Source organism: Ammodytes marinus (assembly GCF_949987685.1).
Source record: "Ammodytes marinus genome assembly, chromosome: 6".
Classification (NCBI taxonomy): Eukaryota; Metazoa; Chordata; class Actinopteri; order Uranoscopiformes; family Ammodytidae; genus Ammodytes; species Ammodytes marinus.
Genome location: NC_137235.1, coordinates 11,262,622 through 11,289,837, shown reverse-complemented (window position 1 = coordinate 11,289,837; position 27,216 = coordinate 11,262,622). Strand labels below are relative to the sequence as shown.

At 40.7% G+C, this 27,216-nt stretch overlaps 3 protein-coding genes across 4 annotated transcripts in view; 1 reads left to right on the top strand and 2 right to left on the bottom strand.

Moving 5' to 3' along the window:
• The first annotated feature begins 372 nt into the window (after positions 1-372).
• The window catches only part of LOC307252061 (calcium uniporter protein, mitochondrial-like), a 236,473-nt gene continuing 209,629 nt past the window's right edge, over positions 373-27,216 (top strand). Inside the window, exons 1-8 of one of the 2 annotated variants that reach the window (XR_013844919.1) lie at positions 373-717; positions 14,650-14,719; positions 14,864-15,031; positions 15,997-16,101; positions 16,232-16,386; positions 16,906-17,109; positions 17,774-17,890; positions 18,010-18,138. Coding sequence is in view for 1 of the 2 variants with exons in the window: in XM_080029621.1 (XP_079885747.1) it covers positions 610-717; positions 14,650-14,719; positions 14,864-15,031; positions 15,997-16,101; positions 16,232-16,386; positions 16,906-17,109; positions 17,774-17,890; positions 18,010-18,087 (1,005 nt within the window). In the remaining variant the exon portion in view is untranslated. Of the gene's footprint in view, positions 718-14,649; positions 14,720-14,863; positions 15,032-15,996; positions 16,102-16,231; positions 16,387-16,905; positions 17,110-17,773; positions 17,891-18,009; positions 18,299-27,216 lie in introns of those variants that run through there. The other variant, XM_080029621.1, reaches the window with a different exon arrangement.
• Positions 20,216-23,244, bottom strand: LOC307251783 (caspase-6-like). The gene is made up of 8 exons (XM_080029199.1): positions 23,180-23,244; positions 22,856-22,897; positions 22,095-22,137; positions 21,851-22,000; positions 21,626-21,702; positions 21,277-21,452; positions 20,983-21,133; positions 20,216-20,494 (listed from the first exon to the last, which is right to left on the bottom strand). Exons 1-8 carry the CDS (start codon positions 23,208-23,210, stop codon positions 20,259-20,261), a joined length of 906 nt encoding a protein of 301 aa, XP_079885325.1. The 5' UTR covers positions 23,211-23,244; the 3' UTR covers positions 20,216-20,258.
• Positions 23,954-27,147, bottom strand: pla2g12a (phospholipase A2, group XIIA). Its single transcript, XM_080029200.1, has 4 exons — positions 26,756-27,147; positions 26,341-26,417; positions 25,461-25,626; positions 23,954-24,486 (listed from the first exon to the last, which is right to left on the bottom strand). The coding sequence occupies exons 1-4, from the start codon at positions 26,973-26,975 to the stop codon at positions 24,368-24,370; spliced, it is 582 nt and encodes a 193-aa protein (XP_079885326.1). The 5' UTR covers positions 26,976-27,147; the 3' UTR covers positions 23,954-24,367.

Here is a 27,216-nt window from a genome sequence, read left to right as displayed (position 1 = left end):
AAAGTTGCTTACAACACTGATGGCTGAAACCGGTATGGCAACACTTAGCCGATAATGCTAACGGCTATCTTTGTATATTGCATTATTAAACATTTTAAAACGGTGCACAGATATTTAATTTCAGATTTCACACACAAATTGAAGCACATCCTATAGCCTAGCCTAGCTATCTCGAGCCCTATACTTGAGGGCTATTTTTAGATTGAAGCAGGGTCCTGAAGGACCTCTGAAGGGTCCTCGAGCCTCATTTTGTAGGCTACCTGTCAAGCTGTGTTGGGCTGGCCGCTGGCTGTTCAGTGGCTGCTGCTTCCCTGTCGGCTGGCTCATGCAAAGCAAAAGAAGAAAAGAAAAGGGGGGAGGGAGACTAGGAAGCGGTGACTGGCGGGGAGTCGCATGTTGTCAGTAGGATAGGCTATGGTATGCAGCTCGGGCTGGGCTGTTCCTCCGCCCCATACAGCTATCGTCTCAGTTGTTGACATTCACGCCGACAACAGCCGCGTTTTCACATTCACCCGGGCTCCGGCTCACATAGGCTATTGTTGGAGTATCTTTGCCCGGTAGGCTATGCCCCAACAACACACAATCGGCTAACAAGGTTCACTGCTGACGATGGCTTCGGTCCGGATGGTCGGCAAAGTTACGGCGAGACTTTTGGGAAGTATTCAGCCTCTTCACCGCAGTCTCCAAACCACTCGTCCGGTGTCATTTATACACCAGGTAAACTAAGCCTCACGCTAATAATGTAATTATTCAACTTCGTTTTGCTTCACCGCCGTGTATGTTAACTATGTGGGGATTTAACATAGTTGTTGAACTGGTTTCCTGTCTTTTGATCGCAACGTCCTACTTGGGTGTACCATTGCTTCAGTTGCAGTTTTGAAGCTAATTCAGTCATTTGAAAGCACTGTGTTCAAACAAGGATTTCCTTTTCCTTCAACTCATTATTTATTGTAACAACACGTAACATTAGATGTGAACTTTAGAAATAAAATAATGTTGTGTTGTATTTTTACACGTGCCTGGACATGATTCAGTTTTTCACAATCCCATACGATAGGGTTTGTAGCCCAGGAGTGTGGAGGAATTCATCCCTCTCTCTTCATCTTCGTGTCACACTGCCTGTGCACGTGCCTGTGCCCTGCTATATTCATTCGGGACCCACAGAACAACATCAATTATTCATGAAGGCTACATTACCAATCTCTAGGCTACACGGGTTTGGGTACAAGTTTAACATGTCTGCATGACCGGTCAAAAATGTCCAAGACTGACTATTGCTGTACACTTTCTCATCAGTAAAGCATTTCTCATTCAAGAAGCCTACCCCTTTAGAGGAAGCTGATTGTGTTCCCCATTTGGAGAGAGGGACCATGATTAGGCCGCTAAATATACTTCTTAACTTTCAGTAGAGAATTGCTTTGCCCTGCACAATCCCAAGAAACCCAATTGTGCGTCAAGGTGCATTTGTATAGCTCATCACTGATGTGATATCCAAGCCAAAGTCAAATATGCAGAAGATAAATGTCTGTCTGCACAATGCATTGAATGCTGCATACAGTTGTGGGTGTGCAGGTGGTAAATGCTGCATTTAAAGTGAAACCCCACATTACATAATTTGTGATGTGGGTCCACTTTTAAGTTTATATCCCTTAGCTGTTCAATAGGCCAGTAGGCCTATAAATCACCTTATCTTTTATTTATTGTTTTTGTCATCCATTGCAAGAAATTGCAGAGGTCAGCTGAAGTCCAGTTAAGACCAAAGATTTGCTGACTTGCAACGAGCCGGACTGCAACGTTTTGAAACGGGCACAGAAGGTACCTGATTTCCATAGCAACAGTGGGTGCTTTGGCACAACTGCGAGCATCAGCATCCCACACTCTCTGCCCCTTCGTCCTGCTAGAAAAGTCATTTTTGTTTTGGCAAAATGTTATGGGTGCAAAGTATCCCAAAACTTTCCAAGCCGGCCTATAGACAGTCGTGGTGCACCGCCAGGGAGGAAAAGAGCCCAGCGAAGGCCAGCCAGCACCCCTCGGGAGGAGGAGGGATACATGCACTTTGGGTTAGATGGGTACCATGCCCAAGCCTCAGACCCACCCAAACCCCGAGGCCAACTCATCTGGCCGACTCATGTGGGCCAGATGGGCACACCTCCCCGACCAAGGGGAAATAGGACAAGAGTGGGCATGGTACCCACTGTGCATTCTGAAACTGGACTCGGTGATTGGACATGTTCAATCTTTGGCGACTCATCAGCCACTGCAACTACCAGTTCACACTGCTACAACTTTCCCCTGCTTGCAACATTCTAAAACTGTCTCTTTTTGGTCTGAAGTGGGCTTTAGTTGAGAGCAAGCAGGTCCTGGAGTGGACGCAGGGAATGCTGTACCGCCGAATGGCATGAGTGGATATTCTTGACACAGTTTGTGGGATAAAAAAAAAGCCATTATTTCTGCTAGATGGGCAGGCTGTCATGAGTCACTCTAGCGTGCAAGAATGACTAAGAGGAGTTCTATTTGCAGGATGAACCGTATAGAGAATCAGGGCTGCAGTTTTCCTCTTTTTCGTATGACTTTAGGTCCCACACAGGAAATCAAATTAAGACCCCCAAGCTCAAAGGCACACTAAACACAGCCATCATTTCAAAAACTCCTCTCTTAATAATTTTCACCAAAATATATTTTGCTATGGCCTGGTGTGAATCTCTGAATATACAGTGTATTTGGCCTGTTTGGGTATGTGGTAGCAGAATTTTGCATATGATGTATCTCTAGACTCAAATGTTGGAATACTTATTAATGCAATAGGAAACATTTGCTATAAACTTGTATAGACCTTAGTGCAATGATATATGTATATATTGAATGTGTTTTAGTGTAAACTGAAGTGTAGATTCCTCAAATGCGGATCCAACAAACCACTCAGACGGGCCCCTCTCTGTCCCCCCCACCATCCCCCCTAAGACAATGCTCCTACAGACAGCCTCCTGCTGTTCTAGGTCAGCCTGCCCCACCCACGATTATAATATGAATGTATATCTCAAAACCTGTCTGCCTCCCAACCTGTCTTCCCCTCCTTCCCCCCACCCAGCCTTACCTGTCTACCTGCCTACAACAATGTCCTTAAATAGCTCATGATTTAAGGGACATGTTGTCACTTCTTGTAACATACTTACGTGTGTTGGAACCGGTGACCTCTCCGCGGAGAATTCTTGCTATATTGATTGAAAATAAACCTGTTTCCTATACAACATATCACTGTTTGCTTGATTTTCTCACAACAGGTACATGCAAGAAAGATCCTACCAAATACAATCTCAAGACTCGGTAACTGTTAGATATTTCAAAGATTGATTACAGGGTGGTGGAATATCATAAAACTGGCTGGATCAGTGCTGTGTAATTTCCGCATCCAGATAGAAATGTATTGGAAAGAAAAACTAGTTGAGAACTGGGTATAGTAGATTTAGATCGGACGAACCTTTACACTCACCAGTCAAGAGTGTTTGTTTTTTAAAGGAGTGGCCCCTGCACAGTTTGTTTGAAATAGGCGGGTACGGCACTCGTGATGACTGCATACGAAACCAGTTTTAGGAATCCATAGACATCAAGTTGTTGGATTTATATTAAAATGTTTCTTTATGAATGAGAATGAGAGTGCGTGAACCGCTCCTGAGGTGGTGGAGTAGAGAATGAAAATGGATTTTTCTTGAACCTAGACTAAACCGTTCTTGGAACCAGTTCTTACTGATTCTGTTTGTGAGACAACTGGGAGTTGGGCTTTTATATCAGTAAGTGATGATGCCGTCAGATAATGTGTTTCTTTTCTAAAGTCAATACTGTAATGATATACAGGTAAAACATATATAATTTAGATGAAAAGGATCGATATAAGTTTCATCCCCTGTGCAATAAATCCTGTAGTAAAGGGTTGAGGAGGCAGGATGAAGAAGGGGAAACTTAGCACGGCTAGTGAAAATTGCTTCCTTATTTGCACATTATTGTATCTCCTGTCCTGTGTACTCAACATATTAAATGTCTGTTGCTTGACAATGGCTGCACAGATGCTACTGAAAGTAGTTTTATATTGGGTCTCTTGCACTCAGAAAAACACCCTGTGATTCCTCGATGTGTTGGTGACTAACAAGACCCAACATGTTAAAAAAACAGCTCTGGAGTTTTTGTTCTGAGCAGTTTCAACATACTCCAGACAAACTGTACCTTGATGAGATGAGCGACTTCATTCGAAACCCCCCAGAAAGATATCTTGGTTCCTTGAAATTGAGAGCAATGTAATTCTTCTGAAACATAAACCCCAAAAGGGCTAAACCAGGCACCATCTGCTATCTTGCATCTTTCAACATCTGGACTGACATCATTACTGCAAGATACAAGCAGTTTCTTTCCTGCATTCCTGACAGCCTGTTTCGCAGCGTCCCAGCTGGTCATGCCAGGCAAAGAGGCTGTTTGTTATTAGGGAAGCATCCAGACAAAATATAATAGGACTGAACTTCAGGAAGAAGCACATTGACATCGGACTTTCAGACTTGTGTTTTCACTCCAAGGTCACTGTTGAGGTCTTGAACTCGGGGCAGGTGCTGCTCTGTAGTACAGAAAACTCATCAACAGAGCTGTAGTGAGAGAAATATTGTAGCAGGCTCCATTCAAACCTTGTATTAACATGCGATTGACTTGGGATGTGAATCTTTTGGAATCCCACGATTCGATTCTGATTCTTGTGGTGATGATTCGATTAAAAATTGAATCTCGATTCAGAACAATTCTCGATTCAAAAACGATTCAGTTCAAAGGAGGTGTGATGAGGCAAACTAAAGTCCATGTCTTATTTATACATTCAATGTCTATTTTAATGTGTGGCTTGTGGCAACATACCGGCGACCGCGAAATACCCTTTTAAAAAAAACTAACTGTAGCCTATATATATATTTTTTTATAAAATCGATTTTTGCTAATTATGAATCAATTCAAAATCACAGAAGATAGGAATCAAGATTTTTGTGTGTGTTATTATAACAAGGTGTAAATTAGGACTGTCATTTTTTTCAAAATTATGTTTGAACACATTTAAAATAACCCATAATAATTTTTCGTATCCAGACTTTCACCCCATGTTTGAACGTATATTAGAATCCACTGGTCTCTGATTGGATCATTAAACATATAACATAATGATAAAGAAGGGGATTTGCTGATATTAAAAGTATGTGTTATGCATGGATTGTGCTCAGTGACATAACTAGTTTAACTGATGCAACTCGGCAATCTCTTGGTACACCTGGTAGCAGCTTGAAACAGCCAATGTTCTTTTTAACCCCAGAATTCTAGACACAGATGGCAAGGCATGGTATTAGGTGTTGCAACTGTAATGCAACAGCCAGAATATATTATAAAAGTTAAATGTGTTTTCCTTTGCATCACCAATTACCTGGAGATATTTTAATGTTTTTTTTTATCCGGCACAGACTTTTGAAGTAAGACTTGAAATCTGCTTGTACCAAGTCCTTATTGAATCCTGGTAAAAATGTGCATAGAAAATAACCTTGTGTTCTAAGCGGAAACATAAATTAGTCACTTAATGTTTGTTGTCTGTGGCCTGTCTGGTCAATAACATGTCGGACGTGTGTGAGTCATTGAATCATTTGAGTAAAACCTTAAACAACTTTCAACCACGCGATACTTACTGTACACAAGACTTTGGCAAAGGAAGGAAGGAAAGCAATGGGCGTGATGATGATTATGATGACCCCGTTCAGATAAGGCTCATAGCAATATACTGCATGATAATGTGCCAAGAGGTCAAAGGAATCCCAGAGAATATTAACTTTGAATCCGTTTACAAAGCGTTTGCTAACCTTAACTTCAGACCTGGCTTAGCTACTTTTTAAAGTCATTTTGTAAACTCATAAACCAGTTACCCAGTGTGCTTCCAATCCTAGCGTGGCCTCTTCATGCTGCTTTGGCTATGTGTGACCCAAGGGGAAACATGTCTCGCTCAGGTTGACAAAGGCAATTTTTTTTTGTGGCTGATTTGCATTTATATTCAGGAAGGTGTAGGTGAGTTTTTAATTTCATCCTTTTTTCAATTGCTCATTTAAATCTTTCTCCTCTGGACCGTTGCGAACACCACATGAATTCTCAAATCTCTCCCCCAACTACTTCAGTATTCAGGTCCTTCTTCTATGTCATGATGGCTGCAGTGTGGTGATGACGTCTTTGCTTGTTTATGATTGGCGTATCTTATTGTGCTATCACAAGCCAGTAGCAATTTGGACTGAGTAGCAATTTACTGTAAATACACACACATCTTTTAGTATGGTATAGCTAAATGACGGCCTAGCCTCTACTTATCACCTATTTAGTAATAACCATCTTCTCGTGGCAGAATACAGTCCCCTCCATAAGTATCGGAACGGTGAGGCCAATTCCTTTATTTTTGCTGTAGACTGGAAACATTTGGGTTTGACACCAAAAGATGAATATGAGACAATAGATCAACATTTCAGCTTTCATTTCCAGGTATTAACATCTTGATCCGATACACAACTTAGAAGATATCATTATTTGTAAAGGAACACCACATTTTTAGGCGAGCAGAAGTATTGGAACAGATAGACTTTAAATAAATTAAAGTGAATAAAACGTAATATTTTGTCGCAAATACTTTGCTTGCAATAACCGCATCAAGCTGTGACCCATTGACATGAATAAACTTTTGCATTCTTCTTTTGTGATGCTTTTCCAGGCTTTCAACGCAGCCTCATTCAGTTGCTGTTTGTGTTAGGGGGTTACCCTCTTAAGTCTCCTCTTTAGCAGGTAAAATGCATGCTCAATAGGGTTTAAATCTGGAGATTGACTTGGCCAGTCTATAACCTTCCACTTCTTGCCCCTGATTAACTCCTTTGTTGTGTTTTGGGTCATTATCTTGCTGCATCATGAAAGATCTTCCAATCGGTTTAGTTGCATCTTTCCTTAAATTGGCAGACAAAATGTTTCTGTAGTCCTAGAGTTCATTTTGCTGTTGCCATTATGTGTTACATCATCAATGAAGATTAATGAGCCCATCCCAGATGAAGACATGCAAGCCCAAGCCATGACATTGCCTCCACCGTGTTTCACAGATGAGCTTGTATGTTTGGGATCATGAGCAGATTCTTTCTTTCTCTAAACTTTAGCCTTTCCATCACTTTGGTAAAGGTGCATCTTGACAACAACACAGTAACACTTGATGGCAACAGCAAAATGAACTCAGAAGTCTACAGGAACATTTTGTCTGCCTCTGCCAATTTAAAGAAAGATGCAACCAAACTGATAGGAAGACCCTTCATCAAAACTGCAAAAACAACAAAGGAGTTCATCAGGGGCAAGAAGTGGAAGGTTATAGACTGGCCAAGTCAATCTCCAGACTTAAACCCTATAGAGCATGCATGTTACCTGCTAAAAAGGAGACCGAAGGAGTAACCCCCCAAAACAAACAGCAACTGAATGAGGCTGCGGTGAAAGCCTGGAAAAGCATCACAAAAGAAGAATGCAAAAGTTTTATGTCAATGGGTCACAGGCTTGATGCGGTTATTGCAAGCAAAGTATTTGCGACAAAATATTACGGTTTATTCACTTTAATTAATTTAAAGTCTATCTGTTCCAATACTTTTGCTTGCCTAAAAATTTGGCGTTCCTATTCAAAAAATGCTATCTTCTAAGTTGTGTATCGGATCCAGATGTTAATACCTGGAAATGAAAGCTGAAATGTTGATCTATTGTCTCATATTCATCGTTTGGTGTCAAACCCAAATGTTTCCAGTCTACAGCAAAAATAAAGGAATTGGCCTCACAGGGGACTGTAACTATTCGGAAAGCTGCCATCTTCACATTCTAATGCATTAAATACATTAAGTCTGGCTTTTGATTGGGAGTAAATCTTTTTTATTTATTTTTTCCTGCTTGTGGTTTTTATTCCCTAAATATATTATTTTTTATTTTGACACATTTTTTCAGGATATATTTTATGTTACCTATACAAACACAAACCTTATTTTTTCCTCTGCACCATAGGCTCGTAGTGCGGTCAGCATCATCACTCACCCCAATGTTTTTTCCCCCTTCGTCCTCCTAACCCGACTGGATCATTAACTGGAGAAACGGAAGACAAATGCCTCAATGCAAATCATTTTCATGGTACAGTGCTGGCTGTTCTCGGCCATGATTGACAGGAGGGTGTTTTTCAGTTTCCCCTCTTGGTAGCCTTCATTTTCCCCCCAGCCTTTGGGCTGTTTATCACTTGCAAACACTTTCCTGTTCCGTCTACTTCAAGATATTGAAAGTCTAAGAGTTTGTGTGTGCACGAGTGCAGGTCACCATGATAATAACCCAGCCTGCTTCACTGCAGAGGAAGAATGACATTGCAGTGTGACGCCAAATGTAATGGTTTTTCACTCCTTGCTCTCTCTCCCTGCTGTTAGCGTGGCTTGAATAATAAACACATAGCTTATAAGGTAAATAAATATACATTCAGCTGATTGTTGTGCAAAGGGACAGTAGTAATAAATCATTTGATGATGAGCAGGTGTGCAGCGATGCTCCCCCTAGCTCCAAATTGACTCCCAAAATGTGTGGAGGACAATGGATAAACAGCGACCGCCCTAGCACTCCACATATTGATGACTCATTTAATTGGGAAGTATGGTTTGTTTTGACAAGCAGACAATTTAATCCTTTTCTGCGGGCTGCGTGTCTTGTTTGACATAGCATGGGTATGATTGCCTGCTACTTCAGTGTTTGCTGTGTATGGGCTTGTTCAAGAAGTGCAGTCTTCGGTCTGCAGTTTGTTACAGAACTTTGTGATATGATTAGTGATCAATGGGTGTGCCAGTCTCTTAGCAGGGGAGTTGCCCCAATTTAATACATTATTAGTTACAGCTTTGAGGTTGGACACTTTAAAGTAATTTACTTAAATTAAATGGAAGCTGGTAATATATCTAACCCACCTATAATATATTAAATATTAAAATATAAACTTCTCAGCAAAAGGTTGTATGACCTGAATTTACCTTTTTCAATGTTATGTAATTGCGCCAATAAAACTGAAATCAGCTTTTTCATTTAAATCTGCAGTATTGCATTTACCATTAAATCCATTTTTAATGGAAAGTGATAAATGCGAAATGATATTAGATGTGAGTTGATGGTGTTAGTCCCTGAAGGATTACGGCCAACAGCTTTTTGTGATCCCTGACTTCTTCCTGTAGCACCACTATGATTTGGATATTTTGGTTTTGGGTGAAATATCTTGCCAACTATTAGATGGTTTGGTATGCAAGTACATATATAGCCCTAGGCCCTACATGTTCCTAGAACAATAGCTTCTTATCTTAATTTGTTTAGTAGCCTACTTTAGTTTAACACCTGCAAACTTGCAGGTGTTAAACTATCTTAGCTCTACCTTGTGATTATTTGCAAATGTTAGCATGCTAAGTAAAATGCCCTGGTCACCAGGGGGTCCAGGGCATTCAGCCGATCTGCCCCCCACCTCTGGAACACCCTCCCATCTGACATCCGTAACTCTGACACTCTCTCCACTTTTAAGTCCCGTCTAAAAACACATCTTTTTAAACTGACATATTCAATCTAGTTCATTGTCTCCCACCCATTTCACCCCACTTGTGTAAATTGTTTCAATGTATCTTGTTCTTGTGTTTTTTATGATTGTTGATTTTGTTTTTTAAACACTGCCCTGTAAGGTGACCTTGAGTGCTATGAAAGGCACCCTCAAATAAATGAATTATTATTATTTATTATTAAGATGGTTAAAACTGGAACATTCCTTACTAAATCAGTACATTGTAATTGTGAGCATGTTTGCTAATGCTAAAGTCAACATTTAGCTCAAAGCAGTATGCAGCCACACAGAGTTGCTAACGTGTTTGCAGGTGCTCTTGTTAAAGCTCCCATATTATACACTTTTCGGTTCTATTATACACCATATTATATGGTCTTAGTGGTCCCTAATACGTTTTTCTTTAATTGTTTGCTGAAAAAAACTTTCAGATAATTTATTGTACTATGCTGATGTTCAGCTAATCTCACAATGGCCTATTTTTTAAAAAAGAGTTGCAGGTCCCCTCGTAAATATACAATCTTTGAGCTCCCCCCGCCCCCTGTCCGGAAGCGAAGCCAGATACGCCTCGCCCTCTGTCTGTCAGGGCCGTGGACCAATAAGAAATAGGGGTGTGGGCTGCACAGTGGAAGCTTCTGGCTTTACGGTTTGTGAGGTCAGAAAAGGGGATAATTCTGACTGGAGTGTTTTTGGGGGGAGGGGTGGGGGTTTCAGAAAAGGGGAGAGTGAGAAAAGGAGAGATTGTTATTTTTTTTGATATTTTGGCAGTCTCTAGGCACACCGTGGACGCATGGATATGTTGGAACACATTTAAAAAGTGCATTTAGCATAATATGGGACCTTTAATACCAAATTATTAGTTGGTTTTGTGGCAATGGGTTCTTGGCGTTAAGAGCAGCAGTCAGGTTATCCCCGCAAGGCACATTAAATAACATTTATTGTCCTTGCTCCTTATTGGTCTGTCATTAAATGTAATGAGACCAGGGGGCTCAGTCACTGCTTTTTGATGTATAGCAATAGGCTCATTACACTCCTTTCCTTATATAAAGATTATGTTTGCGATAGAAATTAAACATTGTTGCCGACTCGATCTTTAATTATATTGTACGGCAGTGTAAGAGTTTTTGTTACTGCCGCATGTAGGTGAAAACACTAAAAGGGTCAGTACATATAATTCAGTGGGTTTGAGACAACGATACCACTATGATAGCAGCATGGCTTTGGAAGTGGACCATAATTCATCCCAGCTGTCAAGCCGCAATGTGCCATAGCGGCCATGTTCTGTTGAATTAAAATGGGATTGGTGTGTGCACACAGCGTAGAAACTGCCTGGGGTCAGTCAACTGTGGAATTGGTTCTGGTCAATGATCTTGCATACAAATAAAACACACACACACACACACACATTTAGCCTCATAATTAACACTTAACACTTTTTATCGCATTAGCAGGCCACCAATGTGAGCTCAAATGTTGCTTAACGCCACTCCCTTGTTAAACCACTTTGACATGAAGTGTCTGCTTATATGTAAGTGAAGTGGTGTATAGTTGTTTAGTTCCCATGCATCCGCTGTATCTGTTGGCAGTCAGCAACCGCACCACTCAGTTTAATGAAGCGCTATATGGCTGCGGCATTAGGTGTGGCTTATAAAATGCTTTCTCAGGCTGTTCAATATACTGCTCATTTCAAGGCAATCTTATTTATATAGTGCCAAATCACAGCAGAAGTTACCTCCACGGCACTTTTGAGTACCAACAATCCCTCATTAGCAAGGAAGGATCTGGCAACAGTAGGCACGGAACAACTGTCCTATAATGGGAAGAAACCCCGGACTGGACCTGGCTCTGAGGTGGGTGGCCATCTGCCTCTAACAGTTGGGTTAAGTGAAAGAGAGAGATAGTTGAAAGAGTGATACAGAGGCGCAGCAACAGCAATAAATACAATAGTATTAAAATAAACGTGACACATGATATCAATTGTAACAGTAAAGGCAATGTTAATTTGTTTAACAAATTTGACCAATGATAACACTAATAGTAGCAGTGGACATCAAGCAGGACCAGGTGAAAGCAGCAGGCACAGATTTGCCTATACCTGTGAGACGAGAAACAACAACCTTTCCAGGGAAGATGCAACAACATTATACATTGTATAGTAAATGGACGGGGAGAGGTGGAGAAAGGAGCTCAATATGTCAGGGACCTTGGAACCATAAGTAAGCCTGCACTCAGTGCAGTGTTCCATTGGGGCTATAAGATAGTACGAGCTCTTTTAAATTCTAGTTTGAATTTCACAGGGAGCAAGAGAAGCTTAAATAAGAGATATTATCTATTTTCCTAGTTGTTGTCAGTACAGGCACACAGCTGCATTTTGGATAAGCTGAAGATACTCGTTGGGACAGGATGATAACAGAGAAATGCAATTAACCAGCCTCGATGCAGGCATGGAATAGTTTTTTCTCTAACTTGTTTAGACAGTGTTTGACAAAGTGTTGGACAAACAATGTGTTGGTTAGAAATAGTTCTATAGTTGGCAACTAAAACGACAAACAACTTGAGTAGATGTTTTTTTTATTTTTAAGTGTTGATTTCTAAAGTTAACTGTTAGGAGTCACAGAATAACTTTTGAACTCCTTTACAATACAGCTGTGCTACAGATGCTTGATATGACCACAGTGAGAAGTAATGATGATGAAGTTTTTCAACTGATTGAGATATAATGTATACCATTTATGCCTTAGTAACTATCCCTTTGGTTTCTGTGGTTGTGTTTTCCAACCATTTTGGTGTTTGACCCCTGAAATCAAAGTGATGTCTACTTGCAACACCTCATTGCAGGTTATGGCCTCAGCTTGGTTGAGAGTTGTGAAGGATTTTCTCTTGTTGCATAGTATGCCTGGTTTATGCATTATGTGAAGTTCCTATTGGTATTTTATTTGCTCTATTGGCCAGAAACAATCCTTAAATCTTTTTTTTAAATACATTTTTCTGAAAATGTATTAAGAAGTGCTTCTTTCATGTTATCTGATTTTCAGATGCCACCATTCTTGTGTGACTATATCCGTTTTGGATGCCTTGTTCACTGGTTTTAAAGAACATATTCATAAATGCCCTAAAGACACCTTTTTATAAAAGTCTATGGAGAGCTGCTGTTCTCCTGCGTAGGTGGTTCAAACTCTGTGTAAGCTTTCGACTGTATAATAACATCTGGAGCTCTCACACCAGCTGATTGGCTGGAGTATGTCTAATTGGGATCACTTTGGGACATAAGAGTATTTATAATATTTCCTTTCACAGCGGGTTGCACTACTTCATGAGCAAGCCAACAAACCCTCATAAGTTTACATTTGAATGTTATCTCTAGAAAACAAGCGGCCTTCTTGTATGTTTCTCTCTGTTTCACATTCTGGTTTTAGCCACTGGTATCCATTAAGTTAAGCTAGTCCAATTATTGTACACAAGGCACATTTGAAATGTGTCATTTCACATATCCCCTCTTGCGTTTTTCCACTTTGGATGGGGACAGAGCAAAGGGTCAGCCATATAACGGTGCCCCTGGAGCAGTCGGGGTTAAGTGCCTTGCTCAAGGACACAAAGGTAGAAATGGTGGGCACCTTAGATATAATACCACTGTCACCACTAGTGTTACAAATAACACCCTCCTGTCTGTTGCCGGGGATCGAACCAGCGACCTCATGGGTTGTTGTCTTTGTGGTTCACGTTTATCACATACAAAAAGCCTCTGGCCATGTGGACGTGTTACTCAAAGCCCCATCTCCTAACCAGTGGGGTATATAGGACATCTGCACGTCTGGCCTCTGCTCCTTTTAAATTTGTGTCAAGGCTTGTTAGGTTCCTCAGCCCACTCCCTTGTTTCCTCTTAAGATTAAATTGGTTAAACAAATTACCAGTTGGAGTACAAAGGGGTGGAACAGAGTTGCCGCCATGTCCCCAGAATTTGACAAAGTATTGTATTGAAGTGAGACTCCTGTGACTCAGTTCAAACGGCATTGACTGTTTCAACAGCAGAAATCTAGTTTAGTAGGACACTGGAGGACATAATATCATATCACCATTTTTCTAAATATGAATGTATAGGCCTAGTTGATATTAAATGTGGAGTCAGAGATTCTGGAGAATGCTTGTTGTCAAAATCATCTTTTGTCGAATCAGTGAATTGATCTCCTTATGATCCGCTACGTGTACGTACTGTGTGTACACTTAAACAAACTGGTGTTATTACACATCCCATGTAAACAAAGGGGGCCCACCATAGCTGGCAACATGCCCTTTTACAGAGCCTAAGCTGTGTATTAACACTGGATTTCTTTAAATCAGGACACACATAGTACGTACATAGCGGATCATGGGGAAATATTCACTGATTTTGACAACATGCTTTTTTTTCCAGAATCACTGACCCCACCTTTAATGTTGTAGTTACACTTACATTAAGTACACCTGTGTTGGATTTGTTGGATTTTTTTTCCTCCCCTGAAGCCGAACACATGACGTTTTTTGTGTTTGTGGCTAAAAAAAAGTCACGTACAGGGCAGAGAAGCACTCTCTATTATCAGGACTGTTGGGGCAACCTAAGGTCTGGGCAGAGTGATAATATGTTTTATAGGGCGAGAGAAACACTGCCATTTCATTAAGAATTAAAAGCCTGAGCCTGCAGCCTGAAATGTATTCAACTTGATTAAAAGTCATGCATCAGCTGAAAAGGGAACCGGTTTAATCAGAAGAATCTTTGCAATCAGCTTGTCAGATTATACATCGTTTAGAAAGGGCCGAAAAAAGCTTTCAAAAGTCAGGGAGTGCCTTTTGAGGAAATTCATGTAAGTTTAAGCCAAAGCTCAGATGTTCTTTGTTTGTTTACTCTCCATTGTTGGCTCACATGACAGTTAACCAAGGGAGGGATGTTCTATTGAGTGTAAAGATCAAACTGAATATAAGCTGCATATAATATGCTCTTTGTTGTCCCTCCTTTCTTTCTTTCACTCTCTCTTTTCCTTTTTCAGGTTCAACAGAGGCTGCCTCTACTTGGAAGTTCTCGAGCTCTTTACTACAGCACACTCCCACCCTCAAGTGGTAAGATTCAGTCCCTACATCCATACAATAATGCATAGCTGTATTTCACTTTGCTGTCTCCTGGTTTCTCATTTTACAATCACACAAAAAACACACACAAGCTCAGCCTTCTGAAGACAGTTTTCTCCATGCACTGTGTTGCAGATGTGTCTTTGCAGTACAAATATGGCCGTTTGGTCCTGGAGGTGCCACTGCCCTCCAGGAATGAGCAGTGTCTGTTCTACCTGCGGCCCATGCTGATGAGTGTCGGAGACCTGATCACAGATCTGCAGACAGAGGACCCCGGAGCCACCGCCTCCGTTTTATCTAAGGGTAAGACGCGACACATGTTCGATTGGAAATATTACACATTACATTACATGTCATTTAGCAGACGCTCTTATCCAAAGCGACTTACAACTGGAGCACACATTCATACACCGATAACATCAGCTACCACGCACGGTGCAAGCTAACTGTCGGGAGCAATTTAGGGTTCAGTGTCTTGCCCAGGGACACTTGGACATGTGGCGGGGAGACGGGGGATCGAACCAGACTCTGCAGTTGTGTGTTGACCACCCTACCCACTGAGCTACATCCCCCAATAACTGGACCGATCACATTCTTGAGGTTTAGTTAATCATCTGGTTGTTTTCATTGCAACCCGGTTTGACCTGTTGTTGGTTAGGAGTGAGAGCTGAAGTGCAGAACAGATAAGATACAATTTCTTCAAATCATTTCCTCATTTCACCACTGTTGCTAGATTGATTTGAAATCCACCCTGAGGATGACATGTTTTAAAAGGTTAATCAGCTCTGATAAAGAGCAGTAATTACTTGTACATTGCTTTTATATCCTAAAAAAAAATTAATTTCTAGTATAATAGGTAAGTGGTTCTCAATCGTTTAGGCCTTCAAATGAACCAATGTCTGCTGGTGGCCCTCTACACAGGTTATGGCTTTGTACAAAATAATACAACTCTCCTGAAGTGATTTTCTTTTATTCTGTAGCTAATGCAATCTCTATGTCCATCTAACCAAACCCATATACTACACAATTCGGACACATTGCTCAGAAATTGATGGAAAAATGTATTAATGGAATTAATTTGTATCTGAGGTTAATGTAGGAAATTCAGTGGTGATGCATCTAGTATTTCAAAATGTTTCCCTGCATTTTTGTCTCTATTTGGTTTTAATTGGGAAGTGAGTGAGTAAACGTTGGTACTGGGCCTTTTAGATACAACTATATAACTGCAATGAAATAACTGAGTTGGATATGTGTTCTCATTCTGACAGATGGAGAGCGTGTACCCAACACCATGCTGATAGACTCCCTGCTGGACAATGACTTCCAGCTTGTACTCAACAATGCAGTTTATAACGTCTGCTCTCCTGAAAAGGGTACAAACAAACACAGCTCTCTCCGGTCACAGATGATGCTAATTTTGTCTTCTTTTGATTGGCTACTCGGGGCTGCTGTTGAAATGACTCATCACATTTTTCATGCCACTTTCTCACCGTCTTGCTACAGTGTCCAGTGAGCATGCCATGGAGCTGCAGGACATAAAGAGTGTTGTGCATCTGCTGCACACCGCACTCCACCTGCCTGAACACCACCTGCTGAAGGAGAGGACGCTCCTGGAGAGACTGGACATCATCAAACAGGAGCTGTCCCCTCTGGAGAAGGTAGTGGATGTGTCTTCAAGGTGGAGTCAGCAATTCTGGACAATGCTTTTTGTCAAAATCAATGAATATCTCCTCACGAATATCTCCTACCTAATCTAACTGAAATTGCCTTTAAAAATGCTGCTGAACAATGCAGCCTAAGCTCTTTAAACAGGTATATACACAAAGGGGGCCCGCTTTAGCTAGCAATATGCCCATTTAGGCTGTGTATATAAACACCAGATTTTATTTTTCAGTCCAAACCCAGTACGGACAGATAGCAGATCGTTAGGAGATATTCTCTGATTTTGACAAAAAGTGATTTTGAAAACAAGCATTCTCCAGAATCACTGACTCCACCTTTAACATCTGTAAGCCATTACACCTCTCCTTTTCTTTTGTTACATCCCCGGGACAATAGTTTACTGTACTGTTAAAAAATTGAAAGATGACACTTTCTGTCCTGTTTTTTTTTTTTGCTATCGTGAAGGCTACTAGGAGTTGGCTGATAACCCCTCTCTTTGTATTATTGCCTGACAGATTAAGGCACAGCTGTCCCGTACAGCAGAGTTCCACTCTTCCAGGGTGATGTGGACCGGCATGGCCTTGTTATCGGTGCAGGGCGGCGCTCTGGCCTGGCTCACGTGGTGGGTCTATTCGTGGGACGTCATCGAGCCCGTCACTTACTTCATCACCTATGCCACCAGCATCGGAGCCTTCGGCTATTATGTCCTCACTAAACAGGCAAGTCTCAGGGACATAAGACAAAAACTCTATCGTTTGTTTATTTTTCAGGGATGGACTTAAATTGAATAAAATATTATATTCTAATATAAAGGGAAACAAGTTTATCTGCAGAGAATTAGATGAGAGGATAAGTGCCTCTTTCATATCCATCAATGAAACGGGAAACTGCAGCCACCAGTTATCTTAGCATGAAGTTAGTCTCTCTCTGAAGGTAACAGAATCTACCTACCACCACCATACAGTTTGTTTGGTTATGTGCTAGATTATTTATTGACACTGACTTCATGTCGGTATTTTGCCTTGCAACTTGATGGATCCGACAAGACTGAAGAAAGCGCCAAACTACAACTTGGCCTGGTACAGGTAGTAGTTTGGTACACCGTAGACCACAAACTTAAAACATTGCACTATGTATTAAACTTACAAATGACAGGCAACATAGTTTGCCGTTTCCAGTCTTTATGCTACGCCAACTACTAGCTAGCTGTGGTTTCATATTGAACGTATAGATATGACAGTCCGTGATATCAATCTTCTCCTTAACCTGGTGCCTTCCTTTTACATGTGTATAAATATGAAGCTCAGTTAACTTTCATGAATGTGTGTGCTAAATGTTTTTGCTTCCGCAATAATAGCAATCCTGCTTTATTCTTTCCCTCAGGATTATATATACCCTGACACTCGAGGAAGAGAGTTCCTGCACTACTTTTATAAGGGGGCCAGCAAGAAGAAATTCAATGTGAACAGATACAATGAATTGAAGGATGAACTGGCCCAGGTTGGTTAACTCCCTTTTTACAATAACTTCTGTTTACTTTTGTAGAAAACTGGGAAAACCTGGTCAAGCTAGTCGTTAGTAATGAGTGCCATTTGTGGCTGTGCTTCCCTGTGCGTCAGGTGGAGGAGGACCTAAGACGTCTGAGAGATCCCACTCAACTTCAGCTGCCACTTCCACAGATCCAGCCAAAGCTGTGAATGAGGCCAAGCCACGAATATTGGTCACCAACACTCCAGTGCAAAAAAAAAAAACTCTGCTTTATTTTGTTAACGGTGCCTTTTTACCAGGGAACCCATAATATCATTCTGTGTTTTGTTTACAGTCTTGATATTGATGATGCCAATTATGTCTTTAAAAAAAATGTACAAACACTGAGGACTACTGGAAATAAAAAGTATTTCATGAACAGTTGGAGAATCTCCTGATGGAAATCTAAGGTTTGTGTGATAGTACAAAAAAAAACATGAGTACCGTATACTTTATGCCACAAAAAAGTGAAAGTTTTATACAACATGATCACTCTACTATTGGAAGCAAAACAGTATTGAAAATGTCCCACAGATTTTATTATACAAAGTCATAATGGCAAGGCCACAACAATATAGGATCAGTGTATGCTGGTAGCTTTGTTTTTCCTGAGTCATAGATCATTTGACACAGCTAGAAGTGTTTTGAGGTCCACAGTACATCTTTATAAAAAAAACACCTCTCCTCCCTGAGGTACTTAGGTGTTTGTTGCCATTGGTGCAAATACGCATTATTAAATGTCAGTACTGTAAGCTGCTACAACACAAACAACAGCACAAACATGAATTCCCTTTTTGATGGAGCGAGCTTGAAGACAAACAGCGTGTTTGTGTAGTGCCTGGATAACCTCTTGTGACATTACCTGATTGTTTGTGCTTATAGAGCGAGATACTTTGAAGTATTTGAACCCTGATGTAAACAAAATCATTAGTACTGCTCTTACCTGGTTGTCATGCTGTTATGTCACTCGTCTCGCAAGATACAGTAAATTGGAAAGTATTTGTTCAGCTTATATGTAGAAGCACCTGCAACTCATTTTAAGAATCAAGAAAACCAGACTTGTGACATTTTTTAGCTTTTGAAAGCTGCCCTGTACAATGACAACTTCTACCCTATGCTTGGCTTCTTATGAAAACAAATCATTAGGGTAAGGCAACATCTACCTGGTACCATCGGAGTCTTGGATAGATTGAACAAGCAAGCAAAAATGTGACAAAAGACTAAAAAGAAAAGAAAACTGAATGCGGTCCATAATAATCCTGCAGTTTCAAATCAATCTTTTAAAAGTGCAGAATGTGTATTGATCTAAAGTATTTTGACAAAATATCAGGAACACCTTAGAACCCAATGCAATCCAAATAAAACTAGGCGTTTAATAGAAAAAAAATAGTTAAAAAAGATTTGTGATTTGAGAAAACTCTTTTCTGTCTCATTTAAGCAAATATATCTACAATTCAATGAAGATATGCACTCTGGTCTTCTCCAAAATATTGTTTAGCTCGGAGTGGTGAGTCACTCAGATCCTAAGGCAGTCCATGATTAATTTTATCAGTGAATGAATAATAAATAGTCACACTTATCAAATAGAGGACCTTTGCTGCATAAAATATTGCCTTGGCTCCATTTACGTCTTATTTCATAAAGGTGCCGGTATATCAACTTTTATTATGTCGCAGAAGTGGTTTCATTTGTTTTTGGCCACCCTCTGCTGTGGTGTGACTATACCATCCTAGAGGCAGGATGTTTTCTATGCTCAGTAATCTAATCCACTGTGACTCAAGTGCTGTGCTACACACATTATTATGACACTGTTTTGACACTAAAGATTCCTTAAATATATTTAGTTTCATTCAATGCTACCTGAAGCTGTTGTGGAACCAATAATGTTCTGATCTGACTTTTGATTACTGTTGTTTTAGATTGTATTATAATTTCTACTGCATGTGTTTACAGTCACACAAGAAACCAGATTTGTGAGTAAAAAAAACACTTTTACCCAGCCAAGAAATCTGGTTTCTCCCGAACAAACATGATGAACGAAACCATACTCAAATGGAATTAGGCTTCAGGATTGAATTGATAGCCTGAGGCCAGGAATGTTTTATATGTCGTCAGAGCATGTGATTAGAAGGTGTTCCTTTTATTTTGTAACCTTTGGTTTCTGTAAATACTAAGCCTGCCAATTAGCTGATTGTTCAAAGCAAATGTGAATAATAATGTTTGTAAACAGAAAAAAAAGCTACATTCTCTAACATCTACAAAATCCCCCCCCCCGCCCCCCCCCCCCCCCCAAGGAGATTCCTTTAAAATCATCTGGTTTTCTGACTGAGATCTGAAACCGTTACTTCTTAGGTCGGAAGAAGAGTTTTTTGGTGAGCATTGAAGCAAAGCAGGGTACCTGCTTCTTCCCAATGGCATTCCGGTCACTACTGTTCCCTACGCTCCTCATTGACACTTTCCTGTTTACCAGTGTGAGTAACTCTGTGAATTCAAGGGAGTCCCCATACTTCTGGAGCAGCTGACACAGATCCTGGATGTACCAGGAGCCGTTGATGGTCTCCCGGTGGGAATAGTAGCCTTAAAAAAACACCACAGCGGCAAGATAACTATTAATTAGTTTCTAAGTAGGTTTAATGTTAATTTTGCAAAGTATAAACGGAATCAAGCCAAGTGTGAATCATTATGCATATAAGGGTAGAATAAAGGTGGAGTTAGCTATTCTGGAGAATGCTTGTTGTGAAAATAACTTTGTCAAAATAAGTGAATATCTCATCACCGTACCACTACCTGTTCGCACGGTGCTGGAAAAAATAATGACAGTGTTACACAGCCTAGGCTCTTTAAACTGGTATGTTGCAAGCTAGAGTGGGCCCCCTTTGTCTAAAAAAACATTTGTTTGTATACTAGTTAACAGAGCCTAGGCTGTGTATTAAGACTGGATTTTTTTTTCTCAGACAGCGGGACAGGCAGTGGATCTTGAGGAAATATTAATTGATTTTGACAAAAAGCTTTCTCATGAATCGCTGATTCGACCTTTAATAGTTTTAAAATCCCTGCGTGCTCACCTTCAGCCACAGAGTAGCACATGATGAAATCGGCTCCAGCAGGGAGGGTGTACACAGCGCTGGCGTCCACCACCACCTCGTTGGTCTTCACCTCGTTGTCCACAGCATCACAGGGGGTCACTGGATTATCATGCATGTCCCCGCGGCATGCCTAGTGAAGGACACAGCCACGTTCACATTGACCGCATTTTAAAGAACTATGGACTCCCAAGTAAGGCATTAAAAAAAACAGGCAATATTACATAGTTGATTCTGAAGGAATCAACTAAGGTGGTGGCTTTTGTCTGCATGTACCTGTAAGATAAAGATCTTTGGCTTTCCTACGAGGCTCTTGCACTTGTCCCCTTTGAACAGGGATGTGATGTCCTTGATGTTGATCTTGCCATCGTAGGTGTAAACGTGATCACTCTCGCCGTGGCTCAGGAAGACCAGCAAAAAGCAGTCTGCGTCCAAATGGTTCTCCTCAGCGGCTGGGGGAGGGGCATCAGGTATTTGTTACACTCGCAACTGAACAGCTTCAAGTGTACTATAGCATATCATATGCCGGATCTGACACTTATCTTTGAATTTCTTTAGTTTAAACTGCAGCCTTCTGAATACATATTGTCATGCGAGTGTCATAAGTGATCATAAAAGCGCTTACCTTCACTGATTTTATCCAAGACCTCCACCTGTTTGCAGTTATCGTAGGCCCTCACTTCGAAGTTGAAGTCCCTCAGTCTGAAAGAGAGGTGAAACTGAGCAAGACTGGTAATTCGACTATCAGTGTTATAACCACGGGATAGACTTGCGGAACAAGCACAGACAAGTATTCAAACACACAGTTGTGCTGTTCCCTCTCCAGCAGCGGGCTATGGAAGCCATGTACCTTCTCTCCAGGTTGTAACGGTCAGCGTTGGTGCCATGCCTCTCGTTCATCCCCAGACGCCAGAAGAAGCGCTCCTGGTTAAAGATGAGTGCAAGGCCTCTTCGTTTGTTGTCCATCTTGTACTCCTCCGCAGGATCCAAAGCTAAAGAGCTGATTCATAATAGGAAGAAGACAGTATTAGGGGGAACACTGAGAAACAAGAATTTCTAGGTGATACCAACACGAACAAGAGGAAACATGTTACCTTCTGATGAAGGCATCAGTCTCTGTTAGGTTCTCCATGCATGCTATAGAAAACAACACAAACATGCATGAATAATGCAAGCAGATATCAGGCATAACTTATTTTAGCTGGTTTCAAATGTGGAAAAAATACAAGTCTGAATGAGTGATTGAAGTTGCCAAAAATACAGAGGAGGATTGAGCTTGTCAGGCTTTGGCTCTTTTGTTAAGCAGCACAACTACAGGTGCATGGATTGCTCCGCTGCTGCTTGTATGGGGTCAAGCAGCCATTGTTCCATCAGCTTTAGAGTCGTCACAGACTTCAATAGCTGGGTGACAAGTGGAGAAAGATGGCAAAGGGTGCCAAAGGAACAGAGGCCAAAAATGACACATCAATGCCCCACCCTGCAGATTTATAGGTCTGTGTGACTTAAAGGAGTACATCAGTAAACACACACATAGTTGCTTGTGTCTCCATTGTCAGCTTACCAGTTAGGCATACACCTTGGAAAGCACTTTGGTGGCAGCTTAATAACACTTTCATGAGGGAAGTGCGCCCTTTTGATGTCCTCACTCCACCCTAAATAGCACCTTAGTTTCCTGCTGATAAGTTTCTTATTGGCAAAGGATTGCAGTGAAAGTGGGAAATCACATCCTTGGCTTCGCTATTTGTTTCACTTTTGCTTTAATAGAGCCAACCTTTTCTCACAAAAAACTTTTTTTAAATAGCACACAAGCTTACTTTATTTTTTAAATATGTAAGTTAGTGTAAAAAACACTCACCCGCCCGGTCGGTTACTGATCTGCTGTCTTTAGCAACCCTTCCTGGGAAGTGGAGAGAAAGAGAATGAGGTTCCTACGAAGTGGTTTAATGACATTAAAAACTTGCCTCACATGCTGTTCTAGCTTGTTTACTGACTAACGAGAAAGGTAAAGGCGTGACAGCCCTTTATAAGACCACAGAAACCCACTGTAAACGGCTTCACTGAGCCTTCAAAGTCACAGTAAGTAATTTCACTTGTTTGTCTAACTTTAAAAACGCCATGAGCACAAGTTAACTCCAAGTGTTGTCTAGTTTTAAATAAACCATAAATATTTAGTTGTTACCTTCACAGGTGTCTTCGGCCGTGGTAGACATGTTCGCAGCTTGTCTTCTCACTGGATGACAACGAAAAAATGAATTCGCTTTGTCAATGCAACGCCGACAAGCCACAGTTAAGCCCGCCCCCTCCATCTCATTGGCTGAATGCAACAACCGGAGGACGCGATTGGCTCTCGCGTCTGTCAATCAACGGTCAGCAACCAGGACTTCCGTGTTTAACCCCTAACCACATTGCAACCATGGAGCTAAATAGAAACCACGATTCACAAACAAAAAACGTGAAAATGGGATTGGCACAGCCCAAGGTTAGGACATCGGGACATTTAATAGACAGTTTGTACCAGCGGCTTTTCACTTATACACGTCAACTTTGAATAGGCCTACATGATAGAAAAGGTATGGTATTCAAAGTTTTACATGAGGGGTCAATGGGAGCCAAGCGGTCCCCCGACACTACTCCTCTAGGTAGGCCCATCTCTTCTAAAGGATGCTCTCTCTCAAAAATAAAACAAACACAATTTCAATGGAAAATAAAGAGAAAAGTTCTGACATTTTCAATTAAGTTTGTTAAGTGTGTTGTGCTAGTCACGCTGTATTCAGAAATGGGAACGTTTTATTTATTCACTATTATTATGGCTGTCATTATATGTGTTGAATTGTATGCTATTGCTTTGTGGATGTGTAGCTGAACTGGTAGGCCTATTCCCTTAATTTAAAAATAAATAGATCTTGGGTTAGCTTGTTTAGCATATAATCGTAACAAAACAATTGTGTACCAATCGAACAGTTTCTCGGTTTTACCTATAATAAGTGCGAAATAACATATAGCCTAGTTTTATTTCAAATCAAAAACGTTCAAGAAATGATTAGGAATTTATTAAACCAATAAATGGTTTCCATAAAATAACAGGACAAACACATAACACAGTATTAACAAAATATAAATCGTAAAATGCATAGGAAAGATGAATTGTCAACTTTAAAAACCAAGTGTTTTCAAAGTGTGTCTTACATCAACATTTCAAAACTTCAATAATGGAAGGGCGATGGACACAAGTCAGTGCAAGCCAATAAAGCTCTATCCCTGAGAAAATCTCTCTGAGTCCAAAATAAAAAGTTTGTTCCTTTTTATCCGTGTGTCAGTGTTGGGCTTTTGAATCAGTCCATTCCACAGTCTCTATCCCGTAGCAGCGTCACAGTTCCTTCTTCACTTCATACTGACACACACAAGACTCTCTCTGGCTGTCCAGGTACGGCTTACATCCCATGTGCATGACAGCGTCAAACAGAAGAGTCACTGCTGACTCACAAGCTACAGAGAAGGACAGAAAAAAAACAAGAGGAAGAACTTGAGCCAATACACAGCGGGCAAGGGGAGTTTGAAAACAGGCACCTGCTGTCACCTTACTGTAACATGGATTTTCTTTTTTTAAATCAATCAACATCAGAACAATAAAGATATTCTAATGTCATTATTAATGAGCTTAAAGTTGTGGTTTTGAGTCAGTATTGAAGAATGGCAGTCAATGAGTATTTTACATTGTTGCAATGTGGGTCCTTCTTACCCTCTGCTGGACATGCTGTGAATTACACATCTGCTCTGTAACACATTCCAATTTATTCTTGAACTACATCAGAAATGCATGTGTTCTTTTTATTAGATGTAAATGTAAAAAAATTCCCCACTAAAGCATAGCGTCTTTCCTAGACTTTCGTTTCTAGATGTTGTTCACAAAATACACCCATAGGCCATCCCTTTTCGAGTCGAGTACTCTCTCAGGTGTACGTGAGTGACCTAAACTGGATTTTATTGTATACTTTTGTGGAACACTAATTGTAAATATGCAGTACCTAAATACCCAGTTGCTGGCCCTCCTGACTACAGTATATATAGTAACAAATACGATAAAATAAGGTTGACCGTTTGACTCGTCATACATAACCTTAGAATAGAGCTGCACAGATTATTGAAAGCTTGTCCCAATGTGCAAAGCCTCTTGTGCTTGATCTACAATCATATACAGACCATCACCTGATTCTGATGCTGCGTTCAAATACCCATACTTTCTGCTATTTAGTATGGTAGAAAAAAAATTGTAGGGTGCCCCAATTCTTCAAATTAGAACAAACGGATGTGGCCGCAATGTTATGATGAAAGTAAAAGTATGTCCATATTTTATGCCTACTGCATGCATGCTAACTAGATTTTTTTTTATTATGTAGAACAGAAAAAAGAAAGTGATGCGATTTTGGATCTACTTTGAACACCTTCGCTCGGCCTCTCACCTTGGACACTCTGGGCCAACCCCAGAGTCTTTTGCACATTCCGGCAGATGGTCTCCAGACAGTCCTGAAACTGCTCATCACAGTCGTGCTTCTGACGGCCGCACGTGTCATAGCAGCGGTCGTGCTGGTTACAACATTTGGTCATGGACGGGATGCCAATGTCAAACTGGAAAAAAAGAATGGTTTGTCTCTATTTTTAATGGTACTTGAGAGTCATATTCAAGTCATACTGCCTGTTTCAGACATGAATTTCCCCCCAAATGTAAAAGATGTGAAAAATGGTTCCATGAAGTTTTTTTTAATCCAACTGCATGTGTGAGATATATTAGTACAGAAAGACTATTATTTGTTTATTTTAGTTGTTGTTTTTTTAACCAAAAGCAAGACGGGATTGATACTGAATTTAATCTGATGACAGCCCCTGTTTACTTTTTATGTAGGCCTACGTTTCATTTATTTAATTGATAAGGATCACTTCCATTTGTTCATAAAAGAGTTTCCAACATATGTACAGAGAGGAAGAACGTATAGGCTTGCCTAGTTTTAAAATGTACTACTCTAGAGTGAGAGTAGACAATCTATAGATTGACGACCCAGTTAGTAAATGATCTCAAACAGATAGCTGGCACGTCTGTAGCCTATATTCTTTTTCTTCCGGTTTATCAGCCAAAGTATGTGCCGCCTATGCCAATATACCTGGCTCTATTAGTTATTCACAAACATCATGCCTAGTTTGTGTGGGTGTACACAGAATATTACTTAAAAAAAAAGTAGTCTACGTGTTAAACTAGAATATTAGGTAACATTCAACAATCAGCAACCAATCCGGCTGGTCCCAGATAGTAAGAAACATCTGATCTTTATAAAGTCCTGCCACTACCTGAAATCCAAACAGTGGGGAGCCACATCCGTTGGGTGGTGGGTGTTTGTAGCCGGGACGAGTCACCGGCTTGTAATCTGTGAAAGAGGGGCAAAGGTGAATATGTTATTTCTTGTTCTACCACAGTTATCTTTCTGTTACAGATAAGCACATCAATACAGACCATTTAATGGCTTACTGTGACACTCAGGGGGAGATAATGTAGGCCTATAGCTCCAGGACCCTCAAGTGTTGCACAAACTCAACATGCATTAAGTTTGTCAAAAGGCTACTTCTTTCATTTTGATACGACCAATCAAGAATATGAATATCAAAGCTTTAAGGTGATGCTTTTTTTTGACATTTTGTGTTTGACAGATGATAAATGGTTGTGTTTGAGAAAGCTGTAGAAGGATAAAGAAGAAAGTGATCTCACCATCACTACATCTGTAATGACACAGCCCGTCATCACCACCAAACAGGTCCAGCGCCGCGTTCAGGTACGTGTCAATCTTGTGTATTCCGTTACGGATAGTTTTCAGAGTCATCCTCCAGTCCGGTGTCTCTGGCTCCTGTTTGCATGCATGTACACGCGGGAGACACCCACAGGACAACAAACATAGCAGAACAACACACACGTAGCTGTGGTATTGCATTGTCCACTTCACGTCAGACAGAGCCACAAACCAGCTTTGGTTTTCAACTTCAGGACGATTTATCCCTCAAAGTGTTGTGTCGACGCCGACGGCATCTCAAGTTTAACCGCTGGTTGTTTTAATTTCACTACACAGGTCTACTATCAAACAGGTACCTCTGCTGCTCGCCTCTCTCATGGACATATAAAGAAATTGACACCAGATTGAAACGCCTCTCTGCCAACAACAGCTGTGTATAGTT

Excerpts from the sequence above, each read along its gene's own strand:
- LOC307251783 (XM_080029199.1), bottom strand. The coding sequence starts at position 23,210 with ATGTCTACCACGGCCGAAGACACCTGTGAAG. Across the intron at positions 22,898-23,179 it reads GGCCGAAGACACCTGTGAAG|GAAGGGTTGCTAAAGACAGC; the intron begins GTAACAACTAAA and ends TCCACTTCCCAG. Across the intron at positions 22,138-22,855 it reads ATCAGTAACCGACCGGGCGG|CATGCATGGAGAACCTAACA; the intron begins GTGAGTGTTTTT and ends TGTTTTCTATAG.
- pla2g12a (XM_080029200.1), bottom strand. The coding sequence starts at position 26,975 with ATGCAATACCACAGCTACGTGTGTGTTGTTCTGCTATGTTTGTTGTCC. Across the intron at positions 26,418-26,755 it reads TCATTACAGATGTAGTGATG|ATTACAAGCCGGTGACTCGT; the intron begins GTGAGATCACTT and ends CCTCTTTCACAG. Across the intron at positions 24,487-25,460 it reads GTTGGCCCAGAGTGTCCAAG|CTTGTGAGTCAGCAGTGACT; the intron begins GTGAGAGGCCGA and ends CCTTCTCTGTAG.